Source organism: Oncorhynchus kisutch, linkage group LG2 (genome assembly GCF_002021735.2).
Source record: "Oncorhynchus kisutch isolate 150728-3 linkage group LG2, Okis_V2, whole genome shotgun sequence".
Classification (NCBI taxonomy): Eukaryota; Metazoa; Chordata; class Actinopteri; order Salmoniformes; family Salmonidae; genus Oncorhynchus; species Oncorhynchus kisutch.
This window is the reverse complement of record NC_034175.2, coordinates 56,355,336-56,380,289: the sequence shown is the minus strand read 5'-3', so window position 1 is coordinate 56,380,289 and position 24,954 is coordinate 56,355,336. Positions and strand designations below refer to the sequence as shown.

At 42.7% G+C, this 24,954-nt stretch overlaps 2 protein-coding genes across 4 annotated transcripts in view; one reads left to right on the top strand and one right to left on the bottom strand.

The window, feature by feature from the left end:
• The window catches only part of LOC109868593 (TBC1 domain family member 8-like), a 24,982-nt gene extending 4,347 nt beyond the window's left edge, over positions 1-20,635 (bottom strand). The window contains exons 1-11 of one of the 2 annotated variants that reach the window (XM_020458269.2): positions 20,257-20,635; positions 17,822-17,932; positions 17,562-17,680; positions 17,137-17,365; positions 16,784-17,024; positions 11,175-11,382; positions 10,491-10,676; positions 10,185-10,337; positions 3,290-3,440; positions 852-1,066; positions 601-718 (exon numbers count right to left, since the gene is read on the bottom strand). In XM_020458269.2, coding sequence (XP_020313858.1) covers positions 601-718; positions 852-1,066; positions 3,290-3,440; positions 10,185-10,337; positions 10,491-10,676; positions 11,175-11,382; positions 16,784-17,024; positions 17,137-17,365; positions 17,562-17,680; positions 17,822-17,932; positions 20,257-20,383 — 1,858 coding nt within the window. In that variant the 5' untranslated portion in view covers positions 20,384-20,635. The remainder of the gene's footprint in view (positions 1-600; positions 719-851; positions 1,067-3,289; positions 3,441-10,184; positions 10,338-10,490; positions 10,677-11,174; positions 11,383-16,783; positions 17,025-17,136; positions 17,366-17,561; positions 17,681-17,821; positions 17,933-20,256) is intronic. The other variant, XM_020458277.2, reaches the window with a different exon arrangement.
• Positions 19,226-24,954, top strand: LOC109868568 (phosducin-like protein 3). 2 transcript variants are annotated; one of them, XM_031798066.1, is made up of 6 exons: positions 19,226-19,358; positions 22,927-23,059; positions 23,277-23,367; positions 23,591-23,734; positions 24,052-24,260; positions 24,414-24,954. In XM_031798066.1, the coding sequence occupies exons 1-6, from the start codon at positions 19,311-19,313 to the stop codon at positions 24,554-24,556; spliced, it is 768 nt and encodes a 255-aa protein (XP_031653926.1). In that variant the 5' UTR covers positions 19,226-19,310; the 3' UTR covers positions 24,557-24,954. The 2 variants fall into 2 exon arrangements, with proteins under 2 accessions (XP_031653926.1, XP_020313811.1); XM_020458222.2 differs by lacking the exon at positions 19,226-19,358 and adding an exon at positions 21,819-22,055.

Below are 24,954 nucleotides of genomic sequence, written 5' to 3'. Positions count from 1 at the left end.
TCCCATCGAAGGAAATAGTTTTTTTCTCATGGAAATACTATGGGTGCATACTCATGATGTATACTCATTGTGAAATATCCCAGATAAGTTATATTTTAAAGACTATTTGAGCCAGGAAGTTGCCTGGAGATTAACAATCTATTTTCTAAGGAGAATAAGTAAACAACTGCCCTTTCAAAGCAGAACAGGCCAGACACTCATTCAGACAGAACAGTTAAAGGAAGTGGAAATGACTTTGAACGCATTTCATATGCGCCATAAATAAATAGCAACACAAAGCAGAGGAAATTAGCTTGTGTTTCAGCACACGCTTCACATGGCTAAAGAAAGCCTTTGGATATTGTTGGCTCAAATGGCAGTCGGGGCAGAAAAACAGCCCTGACAGAATAAACATGCCACAAGGAAACCATATTCAAATCACCTAAACACCAGAACAGCTCTACAGGAAAATGCATGTGTACTAATAGTCTCTCTGCTGTGTCTTTGATAGTACTTCTCTAATGTACAATACTAGCTGAAGTAAACAAACCATCGCTGTAGTAAAAGTACTGTAGTAGCAGTAGCAGTGGTAAACCTACACAGGTCAGTTTGACATCTCACCTATGACTCTGCGGTTGAAGTAGTCAGGTAGCATTCTCTCACACACAGCCACTAGCAGTGAGAAGGCCTCCTCCTCTTTAGTGTACAGTAGCAGCACAGATGCCAGGATATTCATCGACTAAAAAGACAGACAGGCAGACAGTCAGTTATATTGTCTGTAACTGTGTGGTTATGGACACTGGACACACTATACAGTTGACTGTACACATGTGCACACACTGTGACATACTGTATAGTGGTGGGTACCTTACCTGGCAGTAGCCAATCTTGGGGTTGCGGTGGGCATATGCGGTGAGGACACGGCGCAACGCGGCAATGCCTTTGACGTTCTGGAAGGCGGGGTGGTCTGGCAGAGAGCGGTGCAGGTCTCTCTCGATCTCCTCCGTGGCCAGACTGCTTTGCCCCATAGACTCTGTCACCAGCCCCGAGTAGTAGCCTGGGTGGGATGCCAACTCTGATGAGGCATCTGCGTTTCCAGGGGGAAAGGTATCAGTGTTACACAGCAACAGCATATAACTACATACATGAAGGCCTGGTCAAACAACATCCCCTTTCCTTTCGATCTAAAAGGAATGGATAAATCACCTTTCCGGTTCCTTCAGATCTGCAAACACCAAAAAGGTAGGGATTACTTTGGGATTACGCAAGACTTTAGTTCTGGGTTAACCGAGATTACTTTGGGACAAGGCTTGTTTTTTTTTTAACTAGCTCTTTCCCTTTGTTGACTCCCCCTCTAGGATGTGAAAGGATGCTTTCAGATCATTGAGAGGGAGTAAACATGGACCTAGGATAGTTTGATATGGGCCAAATAAAACAGTCTGTTCAGTTCTATCCCAGTGAGTGGTGAAGCCACAATCGGTTGCCTGTCTGTTTCTGGTGCAGTGTGTGCAGGGTGCTCACAGGCCTAATTGCTTGTTTTCATTGGAGATGTGGTCACAAGTTATTTGTATGCCCACTAAATCCTGCTGCTCTGGATTCCATATTACATTCAATTTGATGCTAACAGTTATGGCAAAGTAGGGTCCCAGAGAATGGACTCTACAATGTTCTAAGAAAGGGAACTGCTTGCCTGGTAAAAGCCACTCCACAAACTTTAAGATAAAATGGCACATACTAGAATTGCTAGGTATGGTACAGTACACAGGAAAGGAACGGAAAGTAGGCAGTAGAACAGAACAGAATAGAACAGAACAGCACTCTCTCTCTCTCTCCCTCCTTTGGGGATATAGAAATATCTACCCTAACCATAACTCTACCATTAAATATACACTATATATACAAATGTAAGTGGACACCCCTTCAAATTAGTGGATTTTACTATTTCAGCCACACCCGTTGCTGACAGGTGTTTAAAATTGAGCACACCGCCATGCAATCTCCATAGACAAACATTGGCAGTAGAATCAGCTTACTCAGTGACTTTTAAAGTGGCACTGTCATAGGATGCCACCTTTCCAACAAGTCAGTTTGTCAAATTTCTGCCCTGCTAGAGCTGCCCCGGTCAACTGTAAGTGCTGTTATTGTGAAGTGGAAACGTCTAGGAGCAAAAATGGCTCAGCCGCGAAGTGGTAGGCCACATAAGCTCACAGAACGGGACCGCCAAGTGCTTAAGCGCGTAAAAATCGCCTGTCAACGGTAGCAACACTCACTACCGAGTTCCAAACTGCCTCTGGAAGCAAAGTAAGCATAAGAACTGTTCGTTGGGAGCTTCATGAAAAGGGTTTCCATGGCCGAGCAGCCGCACACAAGCCTAAGAACATCATGCACAATGCCAAGCGTTGGCTGGAGTGGTGTAAAGCTTGCCGCCAATGGACTCTGGAGCAGTGGAAACGCGTTCTCTGGAGTGATGAATCACGCTTCACCGTCTGGCAGTCCGATGGACGAATCTGGGTTTGGTGGATGCCAGGATGACACTACCTAACCGAATGCATATTGTCAACTGTAAAGTTTGGTGGAGGAGGAATAATGGGGCTGTTTTTCATGGCCCCTTAGTTCCAGTGAAGGGAATTCTTAACGTTACAGCATACAATGACATTCTAGACAATTCTGTGAATACAGATTTGTGGCAACAGTTTGGTGAAGGCCCTTTCCTTTTTCAGCATGACAATTTTTTTAAATTTTATTTTACCTTTATTTAACTAGGCAAGTCAGTTAAGAACAAATTCTTATTTTCAATGACGGCCTAGGAACAGCCGAGAAGAGATCAACATCCGACGAGCTTCTCCTTCACGTCTCTATGGATTAAAATGACAAGGGACGGTTACTAGTCCAACGCTCTAACCACTAGGCTACCCTGCCGCCCCCAAGCACAAAGCAAGGTCCATACAGAAATGGTTTGTCAAGATCAGTGTTGAAGAACTTGACTTGCCTGCACAGAGCCCTGACTTCAACCCCATTTAACACCTTTGGGATGAATTGGAATGCCGACTGCCAGCCAGGCCTAATCACACAACATCAGTGCCCGACCTCACTAATGCTTATGGCTGAATGGAAGCAAGTCTCCGCAGCAATGTTCCAATATCTAGTGGAAAGCCTTCCCAGAATAGTGGAGGCTGTTATAGCAACTTATTAATGCCCATGATTTTGGAATGAGATGTTCAACGAGCAAGTGTCCACATACTTTTGGTCATGTAGTGTATGTGGCCTGTTGATATAGTAACCAATAACCTCAGACTCCTCCGTCCCTCACCAGAGAAGGTCATCCATAGCTCTCCCCGTAGCGACTCTGGTATCCCCATGGCAACCAGCTTTTGGATTTTCTCTGTGCGGAACATGTGGACGCCTCGACCGTACTCCGGGAAGTGGTCCTCCCATAGACGCTCTTTCACCTGCTCCATGGTCTACAGGACACACATATAACCTTCAGCAAATTGAATATAGTAATGTAAGCACATTCTTAGCACTATTAACCACAGTAGCCGTGGCCTGTATTAGGAGGTCAAGTTACCCAGGATGCCAGCCAGGGGGAGAACAGGGATCAATATGTGTAAATAATAAAAGAGACGTACAGAGTCACAACTTCATCCCAGACCTGCCACTTTATCACATTTAGCATACCCTGGTTTCCAGTCTGTTTCTGATTCGTTCTACTACATTTTTGGTATGACAACAACAAAGGAGTTGCTGTGTCATTCTTGAATTACGTTGGCATTTGTTTTTTATGTATGCGGGTACATCTTCCCATCCTAAATCTACGAATATGGTAGCTTAATGACTTTAAATAATTTTGTGCGACCATTAGGAGTAGTAACATGAATCATGGTAACACCAATGAGACAATTTAGGTAAATTAGTATTTTATGAAATTAATGCCACAAAAGTTCCTCAATTCTTTAAAAATAATTTACTAAACCGATATGATTCATAATTTTGCTCACAATGTTATTTACCTTAATTTAAATTGACTAACACCAATACACTTTGGAACAAATAAATCAATCATGTACACTGTTTAGCAGTGTTATATGTGTTATATGTTATATGTGCAACCAGAGGGAAAAACATTCTAGACCACATTTCCTCCACACACAGAAACACGTACAAAGCTCTCCCTCGCCCTCCATTTGGCAAATCTGACCATAATTCTATCCTCCTGATTCCTGCTTACAAGCAAAAATTTAAGCAGGAAGCACCAGTGACTCGATCTATAAAAAAAGTGGTCAGATGAAACAGATGCTAAACTACAGGACTGTTTTGCTAGTACAGACTTGAACATGTTCCGGGATTCTTCTGATGGCATTGAGGAGTACACCACATCAGTCACTGGCTTTATTAATAAGTCCATTGAGGACGTCGTCCCCACAATGACTGTACGTACAGTTGAAGTCGTAAGTTTACATACACTTAGTTTAGAGTCATTAAAACTCGTTTTAAACCACTCAACACATTTCTTGTTAACAAAGTAGATTTTTGGCAAATCGGTTAGGACATCTAATTTGTGCAATGACACAAGTAATTTTCCCAACAATTGTTTACAGACAGATTATTTCACTTATAATTCCCTGTATCACAATTCCAGTGGGTCAAAAGTTTACATACACTAAATTGAATGTCGCTTTAGAAGCTTCTAAGAGGTGGAGGTGTACCTGCGAATGTATTTCAAGGCCTACCTTCAAACTCTGTGCCTCTTTGCTTGACATCATGGGAAAATCAAAATAAATCAGCCAAGGCCTCAGAAAAAGAATTGTAGACCTCCACAAGTCTGGTTCATCCTTGGGAGCAATTTCCAAACGCCTGAAGGTACCACGTTCATCTGTACAAACAATAGTACGCAAATATAAACACGATGGAACCATGCAGCCGTTATACCGCTCTCTGTCTACTAGAGATGGACGTACTTTGGTGCGAAAAGTGCAAATCAATCCCAGAACGGTAAAAGACCTTGTGAACATACCAAGCCTCCCCAGCTTCTCCTTCACCCAAATCCAGATGACACCATTTTGTATACTTCTGGCCCTTCCTTGGACACTGTACTAACTAACCTCCAATCGAGCTTCAATGCCATACAACACTCCTTCCGTGGCCTCCAACTGCTCTTAAAAGCTAGTAAAACCAAATGCAAGCTTTTCAACCGTTAGCTGCCCGCACCCGCCCGCCCGACTAGCATCACCACCCTGGACGGTTCTGACCTAGAATATGTGGACAACTATAAATACCTAGGTGTCTGGCTAGACTGTAAACTCTCCTTCCAGACTCATATTAAACATCTCCAATCAAAATTCTAATCTAGAATCGGCTTTCTATTTCGCAACAAAGCCTCCTTCACTCACGCCGCCAGACTTACCCTAGTAAAACTGACTATCCTACCGATCCTCGACTTCGGCGATGTCATCTACAAAATGTATGTACATTTCTGACCCACTGGGAATGTGATGAAAGAAATAAAAGCTGAAGTGAATAATTCTCTCTACAATTATTCTGACATTTCACATTCTTAAAATAAGTGGTGATCCTAACTTTTTTTTATTTTACTAGGCAAGTCAGTTAAGAACAAACTCTTATTTTCAATGACGTTCTAGGAACAGTGGGTTAACTGATTTGTTCAGGGAGAGAACAACAGATTTTTACCTTGTCAGCTCTGGGATTTGATCTTGCAACCTTCTGATTACTAGTCCAACGCTCTAACCACAAGGCTACCTGCTGTCCCGACCTAAGACAGGGAATTTTTACTAGGATTACATGTCAGGAATTGTGAAAACCTGAGTTTAAATGTATTTGGCTAAGGTGTACGTAAACCTCCCACTTCAACTGTACATACCCCAACCAGAAGCCATGGATTACAGGCAACATTCAAACAGAGCTAAAGGGGAGAACTGCCGCTTCCAAGGAGCGGGACTCTAACCCGGAAGCTTATAAGAAATCCCGCTATGCCCTCCGACGAACCATCAAACAGGCAAAGTGTCAATACAGGACTAAATCGAATCGTACTACACCGGCTCCGACGCTCGTCGGATGTGTCAGGGCTTGCAAACTATTACAGACTACAAAGAGAAGCACAGCTGAGAGCTGCCCAGTGACATGAGCCTACCAGACAAGCTAAATAACTTCTATGCTCGCTTTGAGGCAAATAACACTGAAACATGCATGAAAGCACCAGCTGGTCCGGATGACTGTGTGATCACACTCTCCACAGCCGATGTGAGTAAGACCTTTAAACAGGTCAACATTCACAAGGCCGCAGGGCCAGAAAGATTACCAGGACGTGTACTCCGAGCATGCGCTGACAAACTGGCAAGTGTCTTCACTGACATTTTCAACCTCTCCCTGTCTGAGTCTGTAATACCAACATGTTTCAAGCAGACCACCATAGTCCCTGTGCCCAAGAACACTAAGGTGACCTGCCTAAATGACTACTGACCCGTAGCACTCACGTCTGTAGCCATGAAATGCTTTGAAAGGTTGGTCATGGCTCACATTAACACCATTATCCCAGAAACCCTAGACCCACTCCAATTTGCATACCGCACCAACAGATCCACAGATGATGCAATCTCTATTGCACTCCACACTGCTCTTTCACACCTGGACAAAAGGAACACCTGTGTGAGAATGCTATTCATTGACTATAGCTCAGCGTTCAACACCATAAGCTAAGGACCCTGGGACTAAACACCTCCCTCTGCAACTGGATCCTGGATTTCCTGACATGCCGCCCCCAGGTGGTAAGGGTAGGTAACAACACATCCGCCATGCTGATCCTCAACACGGGGGCCCCTCAGGGCTGCGTGCTCATTCCCCTCCTGTACTCCCTGTTCACTCATGACTGCATGGCCAGGCACGACTCCAACACCATCATTAAGTTTGCTAATGACAACAGTGGTAGGCCTGATCACTAGCAACAATGAGACAGCATATAGAGAGGAGGTCAGAGACCTGACCGTGTGGTGCAAGGACAACAACCTCTCCCTCAACGTGACCAAGACAAGGCAGATGATTGTGGACTACAGGAAAAGGAGGACCGAGCACGCCTCCATTGTCATCGACGGGGCTGTAGTGGAGCAGGTTGAGAGCTTCAAGTTCCTTGGCGTCCACATCACCAACAAACTAACATGGTCCAAGCACACCAAGACAGTCGTGAAGAGGGCACAACAAAACCTATTCCCCGTCAGGAGACTGAAAATATTTAAAATGGGTTCTCAGATCCTCGAAAGTTTTTACAGCTGCACCATCGAGAGCATCCTGACAGGTTGCATAACTGCCTGCGGCCTCCGACCGCAAGGCACTACAGAGAGTAGTGCATACGGCCCAGTACATCCCCAGGGTTAAGCTTCCCGCCATCCAGGACCTCTATACCAGGCAGGGTCAGAGGAAGGCCCTAAAGATTGTCAAAGACTCCGGCCACTCTAGCCATAGACTGTTCTCTCTGCTACCGCACGGCAAGCGGTACCGGAGCGCTAAGTCTAGGTCCAAGAGACTTCTAACTAGCTTCTACCCCCAAGCCATAAGACTCCTGAACAGCTAATCAAATAGCTACCCAGACTATTTGCATTGACCCCCCCCCCCCCCCCCCAGTCTACGCTGCTGCTACTCTCTGTTAATATCTATGCATAGTCACTATAATAACTCTACCTACATGTACAGTTGTGGCCAAAAGTTTTGAGAATGACACAAATATTAATTTTCACAAAGTCTGCTGCCTCCGTTTGTATGATGGCAATTTGCATATACTCCAGAATGTTGTGAAGAGTGATCAGATGAATTGCAATTAATTGCAAAGTCCCTCTTTGCCATGCAAATGAACTGAATCCCCCAAAAAACATTTCCACTGCATTTCAGCCCTGCCACAAAAGGACCAACTGACATCATGTCATTGATTCTCTCGTTAACACAGGTGTGAGTGTTGACGAGGACAAGGCTGGAGATCACTCTGTCATGCTGAATGAGTTCGAATAACAGACTGGAAGCTTCAAAATGAGGGTGGTGCTTGGAATCATTGTTCTTCCTCTGTCAAACATGGTAACCTGCAAGGAAACACGTAACGTCATTATTGCTTTGCACAAAAAGGGCTTCACAGGCAAGGATATTGCTGCCAGTAAGATTACACCTAAATCAACCATTTATCGGATCATCAACGACTTCAAGGAGAGCGGTTCAATTGTTGTGAAGAAGGCTTCAGGGCGCCCAAGAAAGTCCAGCAAGTGCCAGGACCGTCTCCTAAAGTTGATTCAGCTGTGGGATCGGGGCACCAGCAGTACAGAGCTTGCTCAGGAATGGCAGCAGGCAGGTGTGAGTGCATCTGCACGCACAGTGAGTTGAAGACTTTTGGAGGATGTCCTGGTGTCAAGAAGGGCAGCAAAGAAGCCACTTCTCTCCAGGAAAAACATCAGGGACAGACTGATATTCTACAAAAGGTACAGGGATTGGACTGCTGAGGACTGGGGTAAAGTCATTTTCTCTGATGAATCCCCTTTCAGATTGTTTGGGGCATCTGGAAAAAAGCTTTTCCGGAGAAGACAAGGTGAGCGCTACCATCAGTCCTGTGTCATGCCAACAGTAAAGCATCCTGAGACCATTCATGTGTGGGGTTGCTTCTCAGCCAAGGGAGTGGTACCAACACATCCTCAGAGAGCAACTTCTCCCAAACATCCAGGAACAGTTTGGTGACAAACAATGCCTTTTCCAGTATGATGGAGCACATTGCCATAAGGCAAAAGTGATAACTAAGTGTCTCGGGGAACAAAACATCGATATTTTGGGTCCATGGCCGCGAAACTCCCCAGACTTTAATCCCATCGAGAACTTGTGGTCAATCCTCAAGAGGCGGGTGGACAAATAAAACCCCACAAATTCTGACAAACTCCAAGCATTGATTATACAAGAATGGGCTGCCATCAGTCAGGATGTGGCCAAGAAGTTAATTGACAGCATGCCAGGGCGGATTGCAGAGGTCTTGAAAAAGAAGGGTCAACACTGGATATATTGACTCTTTGCATCAACTTCATGTAATTGTAAATAAAATCCTTTGATACTTAAGAAATGCTTGTAATTATACTTCAGTATACCATAGTAACATCTGACAAAAATATCTAATGACACTGAAGCAGCAAACTTTGAAAATGTATATTTGTGTCATTCTCAAAACTTTTGGCCACGACTGTACATATTACCTCGACACCGGTGCCCCCACACATTGACACATTGACTCTGTACCGGTACTCCCTGTCTATAGCCCAGCTATTGTTATTTACTGCTGTTCTTTAATTATTTAAAGAGCTGCAGTAAATAAGGCGGTAACACCAATGACATAAAACTGAGTGACACACATTATACTGGTAGAAATATGGTATTTTAATAGCCTTATTTGTTTTTGTTGATCTATACAATATATTAAATACTTTTGTATAGGATTCAAAATAGTAGATAGATATCTCTAAATCCCCAAAATATTTCACTATACCTCTCTCTACATATCACCAGTGGGACAAGCCAATTTGCTTGCCTCCAGTAGTTTTTTACAATGAATACAAATAAATGTTTTGCAGTATAAAGGACTTACATATGCTCTTATTAAATAACAGTCAAACAAATAGAACATTTATTTGTAATGTTTTTGTGATTTTAAAGTGTTTTTACATGGTGCCAAAATCAAGGGACAGCATTTACCACCGGAATCCAAGAATCACCCTATTTCAACTAGAAACTGGAAACCAAGCTAAACCTTAAACCAGTCCTAATTCACAATGCTAAACATCAAGCCTATGTAACAGTATAACTTTAGACCGTCCCCTCGCCCATACTCGGGCACAAACCAGGGACCCTCTGCACACATCAACAACAGTCACCCACGAAGCATCGTTACCCATCACTCCACAAAAGCCGCGGCCCTTGCAGAGCAAGGGGAACCACTACCTCAAGGTCACAGAGCAAGTGACGTCACCGATTGAAACACTATTTAGCGCACACCACCGCTAACTAAGCTAGCCGTTTCACATCCGTTACACCTAGACTGAAAACACATTGGCCAATGTAGTCCTGATATGGCTACAGCCACCATTATTATGGTATCTGCTATCTAAACACCATAATAATAGAGGCCCTATTCCCATCAGGGCTACAGCCTATGGTGCGCCAGTTTCCATACTCACAGCCGTGCTGTTGTTGGGGTCAGGTTGAGAGTGATGGTAGCATGCCATTAGAGCCTCTGTGTTCACTGTTTGACGTTGTGCTCTCTCCTCGATATCCTCCCCGTCACAGTACATGGTGTCATAGCAGAAGGTGTAGTAGGGAGACGAGGAGGTCTGGAGCAGCCAAACACCAGAATTAGTCAAATATACACAATTAATATGCAGCAATTCTGCTTTGTGGACTAGGCCTGTTGGGCATCACCATGAGATGTGATGTGTGTAATTGACAACAGACATTTAGCAGTTAGTAGTGTTGCTGTAGTATACCAGAGATTTCTTGCTGCGGAACATGGAGTGTTTCCACTGGAGGGCTCTGAGGCGTGATGTCAGGCCGTCCACCAGGCTGTCTCTGTCCTGCAGCTCGATCAGCTGGAAGGCCTTCTTACTCCTCACGCTGACGATCACTGGGTTCGGCAGCAGGCTGGTACTCTCCGCCTTCTCTATGGAGATCACCTGACAATAAAACAGGAGGAGACAGGGGTCAGAGGTGAACAGCCAAATAAATAACTGTAGCGCTATTTACTTGTAAAACAGTAATAACACAGTAGTAAACTATGAATAGCTTTTATGTATAGCAGAGCCATACATACATTTATATATAGCTTCATGTATGACTGACTGGTATATAATGTAGATAACCATGGTAAAGCTAAAGGTGTAAACTCTAACACTTTCAACAACACTGTGTAAACAGCAGTAGCCACATTCCACCTGCGTTACACTTTAACCAGCAGAGAAGCAGGGTCAACATAGTATGTAGCCAAAATACACCACCCCTCCAAAATACACTACCTCTAGCACAAAATACACTGCAGTACACTGATAAAGGCTCTCCTCTGGGAAGGCTGGATTAACCTTAAGAGCTAAGCTAGGGGAACTTGTGAGGGATTTTTGTGTGAGACCTTTCTATAAATCAAATAGGGAGGCACTGCAATATGGTACAATGGGTACCTCTGAGAGAGGGATAAGCAGGCTGCAGTGGCCCTCGTCTCGGCTGGCGAAGCATAGGTAGCTGTCGGTGGTGAAGAGTGTTCCTGTCGTGTGACAGCGGGCATGGGGCGTCCACACTGAACACAGCGCCACCTCCTGAAGACGTTCGCCCCGTGGTAGCCGAAATAGAGCCAGGACATACGTCCTTAATGCCTGCTCCTCCAGAACCCTGAGGGGGAAGAGTTAGAGGGACACTCAGAAAGAGATACTTAGCTGGCAGGGGGAAAACAGATACAGTGAAACGTTCTGTTGCAAATGAGTGACAGCTAGGGGCGGCAGGGTAGCCTAGTGGTTAGAGTGTTGGACTAGTAAGCGGAAGGTTGCAAGTTCAAACCCCCAGGCTGACAAGGTACAAACCTGTCGTTCTGCCCCTGAACAGACAGTTAACCCACTAGGCTGTCATTGAAAATAAGAATTTGTTCTTAACTGACTTGCCTGGTTAAATAAAGGTAAAAAAAAAATAATAATAAAAACCTCCAGGATAGAGAGAATGAGAGCATAAATGATAGATTGTGGGTGAATTGTTGTTGCCTTTAGTGACCTAGACATTTCTGACAGAGAGTCACGAACACTTGAATGGTAAATCCACCAATTTTCAATCTCATATTCATTATCTCCAGCACAGTCTCCAGTCTACATATGTGGAAATGGCGTATTTCTACATTTACTTCTACTCAATGACATCATCAAAAGTTTAAACATTTAAAAAACATAGATTTTCAAACACTATGAGATTCACGGTGACGTGGGGAGCAGGAAAATACCCTCCTTATGGCTAGAAACTCATTGCAGGTTTTGAAAATCACAGTTTCTTTACTTTTAATCGTACCCTGGTGGTTTAGGACCTTTTGTTCTTATCTTTTTAACCAATGATCATAGAAACGCATTTTCAAATCAAATCTTATTTGTCACATGCGCCGAATACAACAGGTGCAGACCTTACAAACTGGAGCCTCGCAAGTGGCGCAGCGGTCTAAGGCATTGCATTGCTTGAGGCGTCACTACAGATCCAGGTTCGACCCCAGGCTGTGTCACATCCGGCCGTGACCGGGGGTCCCATAGGGCAGCACACAATTGTCCCAGCGTCATCCGGGCTAGGGGGGGCTTTACTTGGCTTATCGTGTTCTAGTGACGCCTTGTGGCGGGCCAGGCGCCTGCAGGCTGATTTCGATCGTCAGTCGAATGGTGTTTCCTCGACACATTGGTGCAGCTGGCTTCCAGGTTAAGTGGGCGGGTGTTAAGGAGAGCAGTTTAGCGAGTCATGTTTCGGTGAATGCATGACTCGACCTTCGTCGCTCCCAAGCCCATTTGGGAGTTGCAGCAATGAGACAAGATCGTAACTGGATCACAATGGGATATTTCGAAAATGGTGGAGAAATAGGTGGGCAAAAAAATAAAATAATAATAATTTACTAATTAAACTAAATGAAAAATAGTAACACAATAAATTAACAATAACGAGGCTATTTACAAGGGGTACCAGTACTGAGTCAATGTGCAGGGGTACGGGGTAGTCGAGGTAATTGAATACCCCGTACCGGTCAAAAATATTTGAACACCTACTCACACAAGGATTTTTCTTTATTTGGACTATTTTCTACATTGCATAATAATAGTGAAGACATCAAACTATGAAATAACACGTGTCACACCCTGATCTGTTTCAACTGTCTTTGTGATTTGTCTCCACCCCCCTCCAGGTGTCGCCCATCTTCCCCATTATCCCCTGTGTATTTATACCTGTGTTCTCTGTTTGTCTGCTGCCAGTTTGTCTTGCTTTTTCCAGTCTCTCTTTTCTCACCCTCCTGGTTTTGACCCTTGCCTGTCCTGACTCTGAGCCCGCCTACCTGACCACTATGCCTGCCCCTGACCCTGCCTGCCGACCTGTCCCTTTGCCCCCCTCTGCCTTACCCTGAGCCTGCCTGCCGTCCGGTACTGTTGCCCCACATCTGGTTTACTGAACCCTGCCTGAACTTGACCTGTCTATCGCCTGCCCCTGTTGAAATATGTTTATTCGACGTGGTCTGCATCTGTGTCTTACCTTCATACCTGATAATATGGAATCATGTAGTTACCAATTATTTATTTTTTAACAAATCTAAATATATTGTACATTTGGGATTCTTCAAAGTAGCCACCCATTGCATTTATGACAGCTTTGCACACTCTTGGCATTCTCTCAACCAGCTTCACCTGGAATCCTTTTCCAACAGTCTTGAAGAAGTTCCCACATATGCTGAGCTCTTGTTGGCTGCTTTTCCATCACTCTGTGGTCAGACTCATCCCAAACCATCTCAATTTGGTTGAGGTTGGGGGATTGTGGAGGCCAGGTCATCTGATGCAGCACCCCATCACTCTCCTTCTTGGTCAAATAGCCCTTACACAACCTGGAGGTGTGTTGGGTCATTTTCCTGTTGAAAAACAAGTGATAGTCCTACTAAGTGCAAAGCAGATGGGATGGCGTATCGCTGCAGAATGCTGTGGTAGCCACAGTGGTTAAGTGTGCTTTGAATTCTAAATGAATCACAGAGTGCCACCAGTAAAGCATCCCCACACCATAACACCTCATCATCCATGCTTTACGATGGGAAATACACATGCAGAGATCATCCGTTCACCCACACCGCGTCTCACAAAGACACGGCAGTTGGAATAAAAAATCTCAAATTTGGACTCCAGACCAAAGGACAAATTTCCACCGGTCTAATGTCCATTGGTCGTGTTTCTTGGCCCAAGCAAGTCCCTTCTTCCTATTGGTGTCCATTAGTAGAGGGTTTCTTTGTAGCAATTCGACCATTAAGGCCTGATTCACACAGTCTCCTGTGAACAGTTGATGTTGAGATGAGTCTGTTACTTGAACTCATTTATTTGGGCTGCAATTTCTGAGGCGTGTAACTCTAATGAAGTTATCCTCTGCAGCAGAGGTAACTCTGGGTCTTCCTTTCCTGTGGTGGTGCTCATGAGAGCCAGTTGCATCATAGCGCTTGATGGCTTTTGCAACTGCATTTGAAGAAACTTTCAAAGTTCTTGAAATGTTCCATATTGACTGACCTTCATGTCTGAAAGTGATGATGGACTGTAGTTTTTCTTTGCTTATTTGAGCTGTTCTTGCCATTATATGGACTTGGTATTTTACCAAATAGGGCTGTCTTCTGTATACCCCCTTAAATTAACTTTTAAGAAGGCAGACCTGTTCATTGAATTGCATTCCAGGTGACTACCTCATTAAGCTGGTTGAGAGAATGCCAAGAGTGTGCAAAGCTGTCATCAAAGAAAAGGGTGACTATTTGAAGAATCTCAAATATACAATATATTTGGATTAGTTTAACACTTTTTTTGGTTACTACATGATCCATATGTGTTATTTCATAGTTTTGATGTCTTCACTATTATTTTACAATGTAGAAAATAGTCAAAATAAAGAAAACCCTTGAATGAGTAGGTGTTCTAAAACTTTTGACCAGTAGATGTACATGTAGGTAAGGATAAAGTGACTGCATAGATAATAAACAGAGAGTAGCAGCAGCGTATGTGAAGAGTGTGAAAGATTGTGAATGTATATCTGCAGTGGTGGAAAAAGTACCCAACTGTCATACTTGAGTAAAAATACCTTAATAGAAAATGACTCAAGTAAAAGCTAAATTATTCTTGAGTATGAGTCTAAAAGTATTTGTTTTAAAATATACTTAAGTATCAAAAGTAAAAGTATAAATAATGACACTTTTCTGATGTTAAAAAACCTGATGACACTATTTTCTTGTTTTGTTTTTTCATTTAGGGAAAGCCACGGGCACACTTCAACATTCAGACATAATTTAAAAACGAAGCAGGTGTGTTTAGTGAGTCCACCAGACCAGAGGCAGTAGAGATGACCAGGGATGTTCGGTTGATAAGTGCTTGAATTTCACAATTTTCCTGTCTTGCTGTAAGGTTCTGCTTTTCTTTTCTTAGTCAACCTTGTGTTCTTTTTCTTGAACATAGCCCTGTTTCTTTGTGTTCTGGAACGTAGCCCTGTCTTTCATTTTTGGTCATTGATTTCACCTGTGTTTGTTTCTCACTAGCTCCTTATTTAGTTCATTTATTTCTGTTTGTATGGTTGTGAGGTATTGTTTTTGACTGCCTACCTGTGTTTGACCATTGCGTGTGACCACGATTCCTGACTTCTGCGAAGGCTTAATAAACATCTGCGTGTGAATCTACACCTTTTTCTACCTGAGGATTCATTACATCTGCTAAGCATTCAAAATTTAACGAGTACTTTCGGGTGTCAAGGAAAATGTATGGAGTAAAAAGTACAATATTTTCTTAAGGAATGTAGTGAAGTAAAAGTAGTTAAAAATATAAATAGTAAAGTACAGGTACCCCCCAAAAAAGACTTAAGTAGTACTTTAAAGTATTTTTACGTTAGTAGTTTACACTACTGTATGTGTGTGTGTTGGAATGTCAGTGTAGTATGTGTGAGTGTATGGCTAGAGTTCAGTGAGTGTACCTCAAGCCTGTGCAAGAGAAAAATTAGAAGAAGTAATGTAGACACTGTTTTGGTGCTGGAGATAATGAATACGAGGTTGTGATTTACATAAAGTCACTAGTTTGAATGATGGGGAGGGACAAAAAGATCACTCATTTGAGAAGGGTTGAATGTGAGGAAGTTACCAAATGAATGATTAAACAGTCTGTTACACCCATAGAGAGAGAACTAAATGCTCTAGCCTAGCTCAAACAATGTTTACCACCACAAGCTGTAATTTTACACACAAAACCTGAAACAAAAAATGTTATGGTGAATGTACTACAGGTGGAACTTAGACACACACACACATGTACACACACATGTACACACACATGTACACACACACACACACAGAACTAAGACTGAACGAAGAACAGGGGTGTATTTATGAGCTACCTCTCCAAGCGAAGGTATAATTTCCCACAGGATAGAGCTGAAGTGCCTTCCAGTCACACTGAGACAAACACTGATTTATAACGTATGGTTCAGTGCTGTGTCGTGGGAACGCGGCCCATCAATCACTACACAACTGTTCTGAGACCAGCCGGAACCCAATACACAGGCAGTGGAAGGAAGGAACATTGTAAAAAAATATATATATTTTCCCATAGACTAACACGATACGCTGTATTCCTGTTATGGCTGCAACACCTAGGGGCAAAGTCTAGGTATTTACAAGTCTTTATGAGCTCATCAGCCTCATATAATGTCTGTCTGAAGAACATGACTGAACGTCCCTCTCGGCTCAAAGGAAGATCAGTTGCACTATGATGCTATGGTTATACAAAGGATGGTCGGAAACTAAAGGGAAGTAAATCAGTTAAGATATGAGTGGTTTTCAGGAAGCGCTTGATGAGGTCTCTTTTGACCAAAACAGATAAGAATGAGAACCTTATTAAATTACTGTTTATCAAACTGATTAATCAGGCAAGCAACTGTTCTAATCCTCTCAGATGATGTGAATCTGAACAAAGCGAATGATACAACCACACAAAATCCCCTGCCCTCCTTTACACTACAATACGATACAACTTTAACTTTTTCTGCGTTGCCTGCTGACCTCTTGGTGATGTTGGAGGACTGCTGGAGGACTCGGTCCAGCTCCAGGCCTTCACTGTCCAGCAGGCGTCGCAGGGCGATGTCAGCCAGCTGACCAATGACCCCAAACGCCTCATCCAGGCTCAGGAACATGGAGAAGTCCAACTGGCACCGCCGCGTCATCACACGCACCATGTCCGTCATGAGACCCGTAGAGACCCGCTCCAGCCTCGTCACCTCCGCCCACGGGATCACAAACTTCACTGAGGGAGAGAGAAGCGGTCAAACATTCAAAGTTCACAACCAGTTCACAACCAGTAATACTGGGGGCTATTCTGTGTGCTAATGAAAGGAAGAGCATTTAAGGGGACTGACCTTCCTTTCCCAACAGGAAGGAGTAGAAGGCCATGTGGTTGATGCTGAGGTAGAGCCAGCCCTGCCGGGGGACCCGCCCCTTCCAGCAGCAGCAGGAGTAGGTGGTGACCAGCTTCTCTGAGGAGGGCAGGCCGAAACATAGCTCAAACTTCAGTAGCGCCTCCCGGAACTTCTCAGGCTCCTCCTCCTGAGCCGCCTGCCTCCCCCTTACCTCCTCCGCTATCAGACCCTGGAGGAGGAGGAGAAATAAATGAGAGAAAGAGAAAATAAAAGGAGAGCAAGAGACACAAATAGAAAAGAAAGTCAGGAGGAGAGAGATCAACAGTTGAGATTAGGTTGAATACTGTGATTTTCGATAGTAGGCCTACAAAGTATTTACAGTGTATCACAGGTCTATAGTAGGTCTTATTCTAATAGTACAGTACCTTGACTTTCCCTTTTACGAAGCTGGCAACATCCTCCTTGTTCTCAAACACTGAGAGAGAGTGGAGTAGGTTCTGGACCAGCCAGTCCCAATGTCTGTTCATCTCTCCGACAGCAGCACCTGTATAACAACACACACACATACAACACCCATCAGAGAGATAGATACACAGAGAGAGAAAGAGAGAGAGCTAGAGAGAGACAGACAAATATCAGAATCAGAGAGATAGAAAGCAAAGGAGAGAAATGTCAGAGAGCTTACCACAAGCTATTGTCCAGCTGACCTGTGACCCAGGCATCTGTAGTAGGATACGGAACGGTGTGACCCGGGCATTGGAGTCCAGCACTGAGTCCAGAGCTCCCACCAGAAGACCTGGACAGACCAGAGCAGTCAGACACAGAAAGAGACCAGAAAATACTGAGAAATACCATCTGACAACACATACATGTCAATGAGCTCATTGACATATGGGAGAGAGAGGCCACATTATACCAACCCATATAAACTGAAATCACATTTTCAAAGGATAAGACAATTGTATTAAGCTCATAAGGCATTAATAAGATATACTCTAACGTACATAATCAATGGTTAGCTTTAGTGGAATGACTTTTGAACAGCAGGAAGTTTACAGATTGTGCCTTTAAGCAGATGGGACACAAAGGTACCTATTACACATAACGCCAGAAGGCTAAAGTCATTACCATGTCTATCACAGACCAAGACATTCCATAGTGAGGTGCCAAGCAGAAGAAGATTGGCACTGGATAGGACATAAACTTGTACAACTTACGGTCACTAACAGTCTCATAATGGCCACATTATGTGAGAGCATAACATAGGCTTACAAGCTATTGAGAGACTCAACACAAGTATTGCTGTTCTCTGTTTGTCACTATATTGGTCCACTAGAACCAATGGCTAATAGCATTGGATTGGAGACCCCCCCCCCCATATCCTCCACATATGAAGCCCCAAAGCCATGGTCTAAAAAATACAAACTTAATACAGAGCCCCTAACATCCCATCCAATATGGTTGACAGTGACACCCCAGTTGACGTTCAAGAGAAACTGCACTACTCTACCCCAAGCTTTCAATTTCCATCCAGACCTAACTAATTTGTACCTATTAGGCATTGCGAAGGCTACATTAACCCTGGAACCAGCATTTAGGGAGAACTTGCACATCCAGTCATCCCCACCAGTCATCAGCCTAATGGAATCAGATAGGCTCACGAATACCCTGAGGTAACAGAGCCTACACTCATCATCATAGTATCTCTTTAACTCCACTGCTATTCATGGTCATGCTTTCCCACGGAGGCCAAAGGCACCAAACACTAGTCCCTCTTGTCTAGTTTTCATTCTGGGTTTTCTTTGCCATTTTCAACAGAATGGAGCATTTAAGGAGCCACTAGTAAAAACAGTCCTAATAGCAACACATTACATCCCTCAACTACAATAAAAAATCAAGTTAGCAAGAACAGTCTGTTAATGATTTGGCCAATCAAATGTGTAATAAGCACACAGCAGGCAAGACAAGGCTTACTACGTTCAATAGGCTACAGTCTAGTCTGTATGAGATCACTATCTAGTGTTTGGCATTCTCACTCCCGCCCAACCGCCCACCACAAAAGAGGAGAGGGACGGAAGACAAACTGAACTCCTGACAAATAACCCTCTCCTAGAGCACTGCCCATTCCAGACCACACCACATCTATAAGCTCTGCCCATCTGCCGCTCTGAACCATGACACCCTGGCAACACAAACTTATTTGTCACCAAACCGCTTACATTGTAAGTCCCAACTTAAACTACTGTAAATCATGTATTGTGTTCTGCTTATATAGTTCACTGAGTTTGTATGGCTGTGGACAATGGACATGTAGAGTGTGCTCAGATGTAGAGAGAAAATAAACCCTATGCATATAAATAACTAAAAATTCCCTTGTAGCAAAGTGCTCTTTGTGAAATAGGAAGCAGAAGATACTTTAGCTAGTGACACAAAATGATAGAGGTTGCAGATGTTTTTATGTTCTATCTTAATCGAATCATAGATTTCTTCTTCCAATTGATATTGTACTTGTTATTCTCTTCATATAACAAAACATACTATGGTGTGGTTTTGTAAGAAGAGCCAATCCCAATACAGCTAGGGCTTTGTCTTACCTTTCACCATGGTGACAAACAAACACTGTAAATCATAACCAATTGCCGGGCCGTTTTTATATTGTTCCTTTTATGAGATGTCTAGTCTCTATCCTCCTGTCCTTGATGTGTTCAGTTAAGTATGAAAGTCCCAATGGTGATTAAACAAAAACAAGACCAGGTGGCACCTTATCAAAGTTCATCATCAGACAAACACTGTATCGAACTTAAAGAAATCAAGGAAGACCTGAAACAAAATAAATGTCTAAATACTATATGCAAAAAAGTTGCCTGTTATTGTTCCAAGGTGTTGACGACACCGAATATGGAGAAAACACGTGTTTCCCAAGTAATGCTGTGTAAAAATCCTGAGCCTATTTAAAGTGATACATTGTTGCCCCGATTATGGCAAGTTGCAAAATTGTTTATAAATTATTTGTTAGTGTGTTGCAAGTGTATTCCGTAGACTGGTGTATCCGTATAGGCTGCCAAAGCTGCTGAAATCAGACGACAAACAGTGAGATGAAGATGGGAGGGGGCGTATTACCTGTAAATTTCCCCCCTGTGTCTCCATGCCCTCTTCTGCGCTGCAAAAGGAAGAATTCGTTAGATTTTTCGGTAACCCAAAGCTTCAATGCATTTTTCAGCAAAACTTCCTCCGGATTCAACCACATGCTTTCAAAACAAGAGATTTACAAAGAGAATGGACGAAAACAAAACAAAGCCGATTGTAGTTTTTGTTGTGCTATTGATAGAATGCACACTTCTTCAGCAGTTCCACGCGTCGGAGAAAATTAGGTGATTTCAGAATCATCCATGACTGATCTCAAGCGCTGTCCGAGATAGCAGGCGTCTTGTGCTCATATTTTCTCTCACACCGGTTGCAACTGTAGCCTACACAGCGAGCGTCTTATTTCCGCATTTAACCCAACCTTTCCTTCCCAACATCCTTCCCATAGTTCCGGCGAAAGCGAGGAAGTTTAATTTCACCGTCCCTTTGCTTTGTGAATAGTTATTATGCAGTAGTAGCCTATTCATTGAACATCATACAAAACTAAATCTGGGAATATAATTGGATTGTAAACACATTGTTTGCCCATAGTAAAGGGGTTTAGTCATGTGCCATATGCTGTCTGATGTGTACAAAAAAATACGTCAGAAGATGATGTACAGCACCTATTATCTCAATGCTGCATTATGCTTACAATGACATTTGTTTGCTTTCGCTTTATATTATAGTTTTAAATGTCATAGTCTTTGATCATACCACATATTAATGTAATGACATCAATGCCATGTCGGTGACATGGTCACTTTGCTTTTCAATGATAAAGTACCTATAGAGTCTAGACAATATAACAATTTACATAATGTTCTATATGGACGTATATACCCATCCCTATAGCCTACTTCTGTGGTAAAATAGAGGTTGCAACATGCATGCATTGTTATTTGTAATCAACAAATAACAAATACAGGATTTCATTATGATGTCTGTTTTAAACTATGGTTGATTTGATTAGAATAAACACACGAGGTCAGAGTTGTCAAAGGCCCCTATCATAAAATACTTTATTCAAATCAAATGTTATTTGTCACATGCTTCGTAAACAACAGGTGTAGAGTAACACTGAAATTAAGGAAATTATCATATTTTAGAGCAGCAATCTTATTGAGTTTCACAAGATCAAGACTGACATAAAGATTTATAACCATACCCATAATAAAGGATTTGAAAATATATTTGCACAGTAGAAAATGTACCTAAGTATATGATTCATAAATGCGTCGTCTATACTTGCTATAGTCATCATAACTACATTGAAAATAAACAAATACAGTATAAGGATATCATATTGAAGCATATCTACACACCAAAAAACAGGCCAACAATTTTCAGAGATGTTTGGACCTCTAAGTAACCCCCATAAATCTATGGTCAACCCAGACACTGACAGCACAGCAGTGTGATTTTCAGGTGCAGCTGTTGTCTCAATCAGATGCCACACATGGAATGTAGTACAGCTTTCCCACTCCTAATATAGACATACAGGACCTAAACCGGATATTGGTGCAACCTTTATTATTGTCCCTTGAATGTCTTGCCCTAGCCAGGTTTATGATAATAATACATATAAAACAGGTGATAGAATAGATTTGTCCTCAGAAAATAAATTATATTGTAACGATTCTATATTTGAGATATCTGACAAGTATTTAAGTTTTGTCACATTAAAGATCTTGTTTTACTCCGGAATAAATATGGGTGATGTCCTTCTATTTCCGTGTCTGGGAAGAGCAGTGGTGTTTTCAGCGTCTGTTTTGAACGGTTAAAAAAAAATGCAGGTTGGTAAACTTCGATAACTTTTTCTAGCTCTAACTCTGATCGTATGAAGGACATAGCCGATATTTCGATTAATAGGATTCTGTTCGCACGCCACCTCGATTGGCACATAACGTTATTTAACCCTTGATCATGACTCCCAGTTCCACTATAACGTTACATAAGTAATTGTTGGAGGAAGGCGTCTTCTGTACAGGGACGTTTTGTTAAGAGCCCCAACGCTCGATCTGAACATTAACACGCGTCTCTTGCGGTACGGTTTTGGATGCATATCATATCAGCGATAATTAATTTTCTAAAAACCAAAATGTTACATGAATACACACACTGTTACTGTTCCCACATGGCGATATATCCATGTTGCAGCGCTTGTTTACGATCACGGACCATCTGTGATAATTAGTGATCTAGCGTGCTCGAACACCTGTATGTAAGCTAACTCGGGAAATGTAGTTTCGTCTGATGGAGGCATCTCTAGCAGTATGGATCTGTGAGAAATTATACACTTTTACTGTAGCAGTTTATCAGAATTATTTTTTCTTTCTCGCTGATTAAAGATAAGGGCCATGGTTCGAAAGCCATATCGCCACGGATGATTTACGTTTCTAATAGTGAAAACATAGTGTCCTGATTGTAGTTCACATGAGCCAGTCTGGGGCAAAGCTAATGACTAAATTGTAGGGAGAATGCAGAATGCTTAGAGTTTGAGAGCTAAATGTTGGCTAACTAGATGGCTAAACATTAGGTAATGTTCGCTCGCAGTAATACCAAAGGGCCTAGCTATATAAATGTTGTGTTTTTAACTCTGTGGTGGTACAGAATTGCAAACAGCCAAGTTACAATAAAATTCCAACATGATCTCTTATTTCTCAGGACCCTAATGCAGATACAGAGTGGAATGACATCCTGAGAAAGAAGGGGGTCCTTCCTCCCAAGGAGAGAACTCAGGATGAGGTTGAGGAGGAAGCTCTAGAGAAGCAGATAGTTCTTGAGCAGTCATCTGTTGGTAAGAGATGGCGAGTTCTAGTTGGCTACTTCTATGGGACTAAGTTTCTACTGAACTGATCTAGGGCAAACAAATTCTGATGTTATTCTTAACTAACAGGACATGGTTTAGGAAGGTTGATTCTTGGTCAACATTTAAGAGCAACATACGTTTTAGTTTTAATAGCTTAAATTGTACTTTAAAAAAACTTGTGACGCATATGGTGTTTTGTGACCAGTGAAAACCTATGAGAGCATGACTCTGGACGAGCTGGATGAGAACGAGGATGACTTCAGTGAAGAGGACGAGGCCGCCATCGAGATGTACAGGTCAGTGATCTCTTTAAAGCATCACTTAGATGGTACATACAACAGGGGTTGATAAGAATGAACGGCTTCCCTATTGCCTGGGGCATGTGAGCTGAGCAATCGGGCAAGTTGACCCTGTTCTGTGATTGTTTGCCCCATTGGGCAGATGTTTTTCAGCACCCTAAAACTGATCTTTCTGATTAGCCTACCTTTCCTTACACCCTCTGCATTTCCCTCTTACCAGACAGAAGAGGCTTGCAGAATGGAAAGCCACCCAGATAAAGAATTGCTTCGGTGAAGTAGTGGAGATATCTGGGCAGGACTACATCAAGGAGGTGAACAAAGCTGGAGAGGGAATCTGGGTTGTGCTCCATCTCTACAAACAGGGGTGAGTCTTCTGCCATTCTCTACCCTCTCTCTCTCTCTCAAAGGGTTGCAAGTTGAGCACACCAATTCATGCTCTCAAAAAGTGATGTTTGATTTTTGACAAGATCTGATAAACCAGAAAATTGTGAAAACATTGATGACCAAGACCTTATTTGAAAATCATGATTCAAGGTTTTCATTTAGCCTAAGCCTGATTTACAGTGGTCCATTTTTTTAATTTGCTCTGAATAGACCTATCTACCAAAATATCTGATTTAACTAATTTACTCATTGTGACATCTGTTCTCTCTAACATGTTCTAATCTTCTGTCCTCCCAGAGTACCTCTGTGTACCCTGATAAACCAGCATCTATCAGAGCTGGCCAGGAAGTTCCCCCAGACCAAGTTCCTCAAGTCCATCTCCACCACCTGCATCCCCAACTACCCCGACCGCAACCTGCCCACAATCTTTGTCTACCACGAGGGAGAGATGAAGGCACAGTACATCGGGCCTCTGGTCTTCGGAGGCATGAACCTCAAAGTTGAAGGTAAGCTATACTCTCAAGAAGGACTTTTTATTTATACTAAGTTAGGATGGTATTAGTTACATGATATGAAATCTAGCATAACACCCTCAGTTTTATTTGTTTTATTAGTGACAATCTTTTAGATATTAAACTCCATTATCCTATCATCCTCAGAGCTGGAGTGGAGGTTATCGGAATCTGGCGCTGTCAAGACAGACCTGGAAGAAAACCCCAAGAAGCAGATTGAAGACAAGCTAATGTCGTCGATTCGATCCACTCTCCCCACACGGAAAGACAGTGACTCAGAAGAGAACTAGCCCCCTAACCTCCAAATAACATTAATCTAATACTCCACGGTATCTGAATGGGGATGGCTTTCTCCTGTGGTGATGTATTTAAATGCACACCTCTTCCTATGCTTACCGCAGAGAGGCTCCGTCGGTTCTATGCCTTCCCGGTTAAAGGATCTCTTGTGTTAAGTGATCATTCTCCTAAATCAGATCAGACTCTTCAATAGGGTTTCTACAGAACCTTTGGTTGAATAGTCCTTTTTTTGCATATACGTTTTATAATATGACAATATAAATGTATACATCCAATTGTAAAATTAAATGTAAGTAGCCATTCACCCATGCCATAATCACAGTTGACAGTTTTTTAAATAAAGTGTTCGCTGTGATCTGTGTAACCATCACATGAAGGCCTGCTTTGGCTA

Coding starts and splice junctions, on each gene's coding strand:
- LOC109868568 (XM_031798066.1), top strand. CDS start 19,311: ATGACACCCTGGCAACACAAACTTATTTGTCACCAAACCGCTTACATT. Junction 23,368..23,590: donor GCCGCCATCGAGATGTACAG/GTCAGTGATCTC, acceptor CCCTCTTACCAG/ACAGAAGAGGCTTGCAGAAT. Junction 24,261..24,413: donor CATGAACCTCAAAGTTGAAG/GTAAGCTATACT, acceptor TATCATCCTCAG/AGCTGGAGTGGAGGTTATCG.